At 46.2% G+C, this 10,000-nt stretch overlaps 1 protein-coding gene across 2 annotated transcripts in view; it reads right to left on the reverse strand.

The window, feature by feature from the left end:
• Positions 1-10,000, reverse strand: part of LOC137167926 (integrin alpha-3-like) — a 33,899-nt gene that overhangs the window by 22,316 nt on the left and 1,583 nt on the right. The window contains exons 2-5 of one of the 2 annotated variants that reach the window (XM_067570281.1): positions 9,877-9,947; positions 9,538-9,707; positions 1,648-1,775; positions 883-968 (exon numbers count right to left, since the gene is read on the reverse strand). In XM_067570281.1, the coding sequence (XP_067426382.1) occupies positions 883-968; positions 1,648-1,775; positions 9,538-9,695 (372 nt within the window). In that variant the 5' untranslated portion in view covers positions 9,696-9,707; positions 9,877-9,947. The remainder of the gene's footprint in view (positions 1-882; positions 969-1,647; positions 1,776-9,537; positions 9,708-9,876; positions 9,948-10,000) is intronic. The other variant, XM_067570280.1, reaches the window with a different exon arrangement.

Raw genomic sequence — 10,000 nt, forward strand, 5'->3', positions numbered from 1 at the left:
GTCAGCGGACAGCGTCAGTCATCCACAGAGAAGTATCACAGATAGCTCTGTCCTAACCTTTAAAGGTGCCACTTTGTCCAGCAACATAGAGCAATGCTCTTTAAAATACTGCATTAAAAATCTACATTGTTAAGATTTATATTAATATCACAGCAAAAGTGTGCTGAAAGCTAATCAAGGGCAATATTGCTGCAATTAACAAGGCAGGGAGATGGTCTGGTGGGCGGACCAGCAGGATAAATCTGTTTGGACTTTATTTAACTTTCTTTCTGTCTTCACAGCTTGAACAAAATGAATGAATGAATAAATAAATAACTTCAAGACGTTGGCACACTTTTATTTCTTACATTATAAATGCTAAACTTTTAAATAAAAAGTTCACTCCAAAACAAAAGTGACCATGAATAAAATGGAGATGAACTGAAAAGTTCCTCACAGTTCTTCATCTTATGTTTCAGAACACAGACGTGACAAAAGTGATGCGAACATGAAAAAATTTCCATCCGTCCGTCATTCTTTGATACATGAACTAAATTAAGCTTGACGGTTATCTCGCCACGGAGCAGGCTATGTCTGTGGTTACCATAGTTACTGACCTGATCCGGAGCATTTCTTTGAGCTGACATGTAATTTTTTTTCCTATTGGCTGCTGAATTTTCACTAAACCTGCTTTCTGGAATACAGACAGGTTTGTTTTAATGAGTTCAGGTTTGTTTTAATGAGTTCAGGTTTGTTTTAATGAGTTCAGGTTTGTTTTAATGAGTTCAGGTTTGTTTTATATATTCCCTTCATTCCCTTTAACACCAGCCCAGAGGATGCCGCTGACTGTAAACAAGTTTAAATCAGGGACAGCTCAATCAGCCAATGAGAACACAGACTCACCAGGACCCTGCCCCCAGGTCGCCCCTGACTGGCTACTGAGACGCCCAGCCACATGTCTTCAACTAGGTCCTCAGACAGGTTCAGGTCTGAAACAGGACAGGACAGGTGAGTAACACAAGGAGGGGCCCGCTGACAGTCATGGGCCCCGCCCACTGGTAGTTAGAGACTCCGCCCACTGACCGACAGCGCCCCGCCCAATGGGCATCTGTCAGAAAGTGGGCGTGGCCTCTGTGTCTTGGTGGGCGGGGTCTCTGTCTGGTATCTGGCAGCTGCTGCAGTGTTTTATGATGATTAACTCCTCTAATTGGCCGTTGCCGTGGTTACCATGAATTACAGCCCATTCAGGACAAAGCTTTATCATGTCTGAGTGTGTGTGTGTGTGTGTGTGTGTGTTTGTGTGCAGATAAAAGCTCTCTGAGGAAACAGAAATGGACAGCAGCTGTCACTTCTCACTGAGAGATGGACTACCCATAATGCACCGGGAGAGATAACATCACAGGTCTGAGTGTTTGGAAAACAGGAAACAGAGACACTGCTAACCTGACCTGTTTTTTCTCACCTGAGTTCTGACTCTCAGGCTTTATATAAAACCTGATTCCTTCCCTCTGATTGGCCGACACAAACCTCCTCCATCGAAACATTTTAATTCCATTAAATGAAAACGTTCAGCTGCATTTCTTTACTCATAAAGTTTAAATATTACAGACTGTAAATCTTGCTCTCTGATTATGTTCATATGTAAGCTCTGATGAAGTTGAGTCTCACCTGGATCTATGAGCTTCATCCTCCTGCAGTCTGATTGGTCAGCAGTGATCGGGCAGCTGTACACTCCTCCTGTTCGATTGGCTGGAACATTAGGCTCCGCTTTCTCCCTGGGAGCTCCCACCAATAGCCTGTCAGGATGATACAGGTGAGACAGCTGTTAGCTCTAGTCCTAGTATATGTCCTGTCAGGCACCCACAAACTCTTTCAAGGATCTCTGAAATATCCCAGGAGACTTATTAAGCATTCTGGAATCTTTTCAAGGACCCCCATAGTGTCTTAAAGGACTCCAAGAATCTTTTAGGGCATCCTGGAACCCTTTCAAGCTCCTATGAAACATCTTGAAAGTACACCAGGAGCCTTCTAAAGCACCCGGAAACTCTTCCAAGGACACCTGGAGTGTCCTGGAAGACACCAGGATTAATATATCTGAGTTCTGTTCTGTTCCTTTGTTGTGGTTACAGTCCTGGAATAAATGAAGAGACTCAGAGGACACACACACATACACACACACATACACACACACACACACACACACACACACACACACACACACACATACACACACACATACACACACACACACACACACACACACACACACACACATACACACACACACACACACACACACACACACACACACACACATACACACACACACACACACACACACACACACACACACACACACACATACACACACATACACACACACACACAGACACACACACACACACACACACACACATACACACACATACACACACACACACACACACACACACACACACACACACACATACACACACACACACAGACACACACACACACACACACACACACACATACACACACATACACACACACACACACACACACACATACACACACACACACACACACACACACACACATACACACACACACACACAGACACACACACACACACACACACACACATACACACACATACACACACATACACACACACACACACAGACACACACACACACACACATACACACACAGACATACACACACACACACACACACACATACACACACATACACACACACACACACACACACACATACACACACACACACACACATACACACACACACATACACACACAGACATACACACACACACACACACACACATACACACACATACACACACACACACACACACACACACACACACATACACACACACACACACACATACACACACACACATACACACACATACACACACACACAAAGGACAAGGACAGTAAGATGACTCGTCTCATTCATTTAGGTGTTTAAATTAATTCGTATCTCAGCTGAGACGACGAGCAGGTTTTTACTTCAGTGAAACCTGGAAACAGCTGTGAAGTCATTCACACACAAACCTGACTGTGTGTGTGTGTGTGTGTGTGTGTGTGTGTGTGTGTGTGTGTGTGTGAACTCAGGACAGGAAATGAAACTCATTTAAAGAGAATTACACACATACACATGCATCTCAGATCAGTCTGCCCACTGAGCATGTATAGATGTATTATAACAGCTGGATACCGGACCCAAAATGGCGCCTATTCGGTCCAATAAGAATTCTTCTTCTGCGTTGTGCAGCTTACTGAATATGCGCTGTCGTGTTTCCCCTGCTGGCCCCGCCCACGAGTTCCTGCTCGGCCCACAGACTTTATATTGTGATGATGTCACAGATTTTAAAATCACTTTTCTCGGCTCGAGTAAAGTTTTACAAATATAAAACCTTAATGGATCAAAACTTCATGATAGAAAGAGTCACAATTGACCTTTTTAGCAGTTGGAGGCGTCCTGTCAGCGGTTTTACAGACGTCTCTTTTATAATGGAGGTCTATGGAGAAAATGCTGTTTGGGCTGCTGGGAGGTTTTCACTGTAATACCACCAGCGACCACTGGGAGAAACTGGCTGCTAGGCTGAGCGGCGGCGCCATATCCAGCTCTTATTATACATCCATGGTGATGATGTCACAGGTATCACATGTCACATGTCAGAGCTGTCAGATGTGAACAATAACACAGTTTCATATTCAGGAGTTTAGCTCCACTTTCACCTGTCTGACCTTTGACCTGTCTGTTAACATCATGGATCTCACTTTCATCTCCTCAGAGACACCTGGACTCTTCTCAAGGACCTGTAGAACTTACTCAGAAACACCTGGAATCTTATAAAGGATAGAAATGTTGCTGTTTGGCCAATCACAGACGGACAGGCGTCTGATAGGCGGGACTCAGAGGAAGACACTGACCTGCCAACCCCTGAACTCCCCGAGGAGACAAGTACTGTGTGTTTGTATGTGTGTGTGTGTGTGTGTGTGAGTGTGTGTGTGTGTGTGTGTGTGTGTGTGTGTGTGTGTGTGTGTGTGTGTGTGTGTGTGTGTTTGTATGTGTGTGTGTGTGTGTGTGTGTGTGTGTGTGTGTGTGTGTGTGTGTGTGCACAGTCCATTAGCAGCTGATCCAATTAGAGAACATAAAGAGACAGTGGTCTTTACGGTTGTCATGGTAACCACCAGAGCTGAGTGACCTTTGAGTGACCTCCACACTCTGATCATGTGAGCATACATACATGTTTATCAGAGTGTACTGAAAGCAGATGATACGGGCTTGTACTACCTGGAAAACCGCCTCAAGGACCCCTAAACCTTCCTAAAGACTCCTTGGCACTTCCTCAAGGACCACTATAACCTACTCAAGGGCCCTAGAACTTCTTGAAGGATTTCTGTAACCTTTTCAAAGACCATTAGAACCTACTCAAGGACTTCTGAAACCTGCTCTAGGACCCTTAGATCTTCCTAAAAGTTTCTGGAACTTCTTCAAGGGCTTAAGATCTTATTTAAGGAATCATGTAACCTTTTCAAAAACCCTTAGAACTTCCTCAAGGACCACCAGAACTTCTTCAAGACCCTCCAAATTTCTTCAAGGATTCCTTGAACCTAGACCTCCTCAGTTCTGGCGCCAGAGAAAAGTCACTGGCTGGGCATTTGATTTTTATGGATGGGCCCCACAACCCCCCCAGCCCGGGACCCTCACTACCTCTCAACTACCCCTCCAACCTGCACAAACATCAGCCACACTGTATTTGCATACAATAATACATCACCATCAACAATCACTCATGACTGCAGTTTAATTGAGGCTCGCTGTAGGCCATCGCTTACACACACACACAGATGAAACAACCGAAGTCTGTTCCCACCTTTAAAGCATCTTCCTGCTGGTTTTACTGGCAGGAAAGTCCCAGGCTCTAACAATGTCACTTTCCAATGACATCAATATTAACTCGAGTATGATTCCATTTTAATGTAATATTTTAATTTAACATTTTGATCGTTAACAGGAGTTTCTGTATAACTAGTCACCATGTTAACTGGCGGTTTTAGTTGAATGTGTGTGGTTGCTCATAGTGACGGCAGCAGGCTCCTGAAAGCCTGATCAATTTTACTATAATTAATACATACTCATCCATGTTCATTATCTGCATTAACCATTTACGTAAGTTAAACTGTGCTCAGCAAGAAGCCTTCACTTCATAACGTTTCTTATAATGTGGGAAACAAACTGTAGCCTGTAAGTTGGCAGCGCAGCTGTATCTTATGATTTTATACTGTTATCTTCAATCAGAAAGTGGCTAAATATTGTGTAAACTGTGTGGTCACCGGGTTTGACCAGCTTACCGTCTGTTCATCATTCAAACTATTTAAAAAGATTAATTTTAGAAAAATAAGTAAGGAAATGTGAATGCTTCTTACTGGTGACACCATTTAATTTACATAATGTAATACAAAAAGGAGCCGATGAATTTAATCTGTGTTGAACATATGATCATTTAAGACTTTTGGGAGGACACATAAATATTCTGTTTGTGTTTTCAACAGCTGCTGTCACCCAGACAACCATGATACATTCAGGTGTAACACAGTCACTGGTTAGACTGAAACACCGGCCGGCGTGCTAACCTCAGCTAGCCGCTTTAACTTCCAGCTCCAGCGTCTCACGCTGACAAAAACTCTGAATAACAGTTTGTAACTGCCGCGAACTGAAGCTTGGAAGGTCAATAAAACTTCTTGGAAACAGAAAGAGACGATAGAAAGATTTAAAAAAGAGTGAAACTAAAAGAGTAAAGATGACAACTCTTGCTGACATCAAAACAAAGACCACTATTCCAGTTTCAGTTTTGGAGCAGCAGACGTACTAAACACTAGGTGACGTCTCACTTTGCTTCAAATCCAGACACCACAAACAGACAAAAAACGTACAAATGAGGCAGTTTTTTTTTCAGATCCCATAAAACTTTCGCAGTTACTCCTGCAATCTCCACAGAGACCCCTAGAAGTTATCAAGGGCTCCTGGAACCCACTTAAGAACCCCTAAAGTTTCCTAAAGGCTCCTTGAAATTCCTTAAGAACTCTATGATAACTTGTGATTCATGTGACCAAAGACCCCTTAGAACTTCCTTGTGTACCACTAGAACTTCTTCAAGACCCTAAACATTCTCCAAGGACTCTTGGAACCTGCTGAGGGACCTCTAGACCTCCCTAAAGGCTCCTGGAACCTCAAGGCCCTTGGAACCTACTCAAGGAAAGCTAGACCCCCTGGGACTGTAGAGATATTTTGTTTCAGACTCTGAACATGTTATTAACGCTGTGGGGCATCCACCTGACACTGAGAGCAAATTCCTCTTGTGTAACAGAGGACTTTATTTTTCATTTAAAGAACACACATACACACACTCCTCTGATCTCACAAGACAACATCTGAATCTTGAACATGTTTTCATGTCAGAATATTGAGGACCTGTCTATGACACTGTGATGAACATATTAATTAAAGTTTTTAATCTACAAACTAAATGTTCCAGTTTGAACTTTTCATCAGCTGCTCAAACAACAAACTGACACCACGAGCCTCTGCTCCATCAAGTCTGTCTGACTTTCAGAAATTAAATCCTCATGTTTCGTTCTGAGCGGTGTGCTGACAAAAGGCCGACCAGGGGCCAACCATGGCCGACCAGGGGCCGACAAAAGGCCGACCAGGGGCCGACAAAAGACCGACCAGGGGCCAACAATAGGCCGACCAGGGGCCAACAAAAGACCGACCAGGGGCCGACAAAAGGCCGACCAGGGGCCAACAATAGGCCGACCAGGGGCCAACAATAGGCCGACCAGGGGCCGACAAAAGACCGACCAGGGGCCAACAATAGGCCGACCAGGGGCCAACAAAAGGCCGACCAGGGGCCGACAAAAGGCCGACAAAAGGCCGACCAGGGGCCGACAATAGGCCGACCAGGGGCCGACAAAAGACCGACCAGGGGCCAACAATAGGCCGACCAGGGGCCAACAAAAGACCGACCAGGGGCCAACAATAGGCCGCCCAGGGGCCAACCATGGCCGACCAGGGGCCAACCAAGGCCGCCCAGGGGCCGACAAAAGGCCGCCCAGGGGCCGACAAAAGGCCGACCAGGGGCCAACCATGGCCGACCAGGGGCCGATAAAAGGCCGACCAGGGGCCGCTGAAGCCGGAGCGACCTGCCTACACGGGGCTGATGGTGAGCCTCTGTTAGCTTGGTACTAGAGTTACGTTTCTTTTACAGCATCATGTGTTTCTTCTAATTACAGACAGAAATCAGGAGTTTGATGATTGAACGTAATTCCTGCTGGTTTAATGAGCGTCTCCATACAAACAGCAGTTTCACACACAGACAGTGGAGGTCAGACAGGTGTCAGACAGACAGACAGGTGACAGACAGACAGACAGGTGACAGACAGACAGACAGGTGTCAGACAGACAGACAGGTGTCAGACAGGTGTCAGACAGGTGTCAGACAGACAGACAGGTGTCAGACAGACAGACAGACAGGTGACAGACAGACAGACAGGTGACAGACAGACAGACAGGTGACAGACAGACAGACAGGTGTCAGACAGGTGTCAGACAGGTGTCAGACAGACAGACAGGTGTCAGACAGACAGACAGGTGTCAGACAGACAGACAGACAGGTGACAGACAGACAGGTGTCAGACAGACAGGTGTCAGACAGACAGGTGACAGACAGACAGGTGACAGACAGACAGGTGTCAGACAGGTGACAGACAGACAGGTGTCAGACAGACAGGTGACAGACAGACAGGTGACAGACAGACAGGTGTCAGACAGGTGACAGACAGACAGGTGACAGACAGACAGACAGACAGACAGACGACAGACAGACAGGTGTCAGACAGACAGGTGTCAGACAGACAGGTGACAGACAGACAGACAGGTGTCAGACAGACAGGTGACAGACAGACAGACAGGTGTCAGACAGACAGGTGACAGACAGACAGGTGACAGACAGACAGACAGACAGACAGGTGTCAGACAGACAGGTGACAGACAGACAGACAGGTGTCAGACAGACAGGTGACAGACAGACAGGTGACAGACAGACAGGTGTCAGACAGACAGGTGACAGACAGACAGACAGGTGTCAGACAGACAGGTGACAGACAGACAGACAGGTGTCAGACAGACAGGTGACAGACAGACAGACAGGTGTCAGACAGACAGGTGACAGACAGACAGGTGACAGACAGACAGACAGACAGACAGGTGTCAGACAGACAGGTGACAGACAGACAGACAGGTGTCAGACAGACAGGTGACAGACAGACAGACAGGTGTCAGACAGACAGGTGACAGACAGACAGGTGACAGACAGACAGACAGACAGACAGGTGTCAGACAGACAGGTGACAGACAGACAGACAGGTGTCAGACAGACAGACGACAGACAGACAGGTGTCAGACAGACAGGTGTCAGACAGACAGGTGACAGACAGACAGACAGGTGTCAGACAGACAGGTGACAGACAGACAGACAGGTGTCAGACAGACAGGTGACAGACAGACAGGTGACAGACAGACAGACAGACAGACAGGTGTCAGACAGACAGGTGACAGACAGACAGACAGGTGTCAGACAGACAGGTGTCAGACAGACAGGTGACAGACAGACAGACAGGTGACAGACAGACAGGTGACAGACAGACAGACAGGTGACAGACAGACAGGTGACAGACAGACAGGTGACAGACAGAGGCTACGTTCATGTTTCAAACTCATATTTTAAGACTGAAGAACTTCCACATTCACACAGACGACCTTCATCTGTGATTAACATAAACATCTCTGCTTTCTCTGGACAAGCCTTCACTGCAGGAATGGAGAAGGATTCATCATTTTCTGCATTTATGAACATATTTAAAACATGTTTATGTTTTCTACAGCGCATGTTAATAAGATATAAAGTATAGAAGGTGCAGAGCAGCATTTTGTGTTCCTGTGGTTTAGTTGTTGCACTGCAACACTGAAAAAAACCACCGAACATCACCAGAAGTCACTCAGCGACGCTCTGTGGTTACATTCAATCATTTATAGCAGACAGACAGACAGACAGACAGACAGACAGACAGACAGACGACAGACAGTCAGGTGACAGACAGACAGACAGACAGACAGACAGACAGTCAGACAGTCAGGTGACAGACAGACAGACAGACAGACAGACAGACAGACAGTCAGGTGACAGACAGACAGACAGACAGTCAGACAGTCAGACAGACAGACAGACAGACAGACAGACAGGTGACAGACAGACAGACAGGTGACAGTCAGACAGGTGACAGACAGACAGGTGTCAGACAGACAGGTGACAGACAGACAGACAGGTGACAGTCAGACAGGTGACAGACAGACAGGTGTCAGACAGACAGGTGACAGACGGACAGACAGGTGACAGTCAGACAGGTGACAGACAGACAGGTGACAGACAGACAGGTGACAGACAGACAGGTGACAGACAGACAGGTGTGTACTCACAGGTATCTGTGTGTCTCCAGGTCTTGGTGCAGAGCGACTGACAGTCCGAACAGACTTCCGTCTTCGCCTCTCTTCAGCAGCGGGAACGACGTGTCGAGGTTAAACGCCGCACAGACACCGACACACACACTCAGCAACACACACACTCCTGTCGCCATGGAGACACACACCTGAGAGGACGACAACAACATGCTGCAGTCAGACAGACAGGTGGAGTCTCTTGAGAGGAAACAATGCCGTGCAGGATGGTTTGTTTGTTTACTGATTGTTTATTGATAAAGTGAAGTCATGTGACCTGATGTGTGTGACAGCTGTCTCATTGACTGATTCAACACTCACTGCTTTTTTATTTATAGTGATGAATGTTGACGTTCTCCGTCTATGCGGATGACACCGTGTTCTACTCTGAACTACAGAAACACAGAAAACACAGATGAAACTTATTTGTGAGATTATGGATAAA

The sequence above is a fragment of the Thunnus thynnus genome, chromosome 17, assembly GCF_963924715.1.
Source record: "Thunnus thynnus chromosome 17, fThuThy2.1, whole genome shotgun sequence".
Lineage (NCBI taxonomy): Eukaryota > Metazoa > Chordata > Actinopteri > Scombriformes > Scombridae > Thunnus > Thunnus thynnus.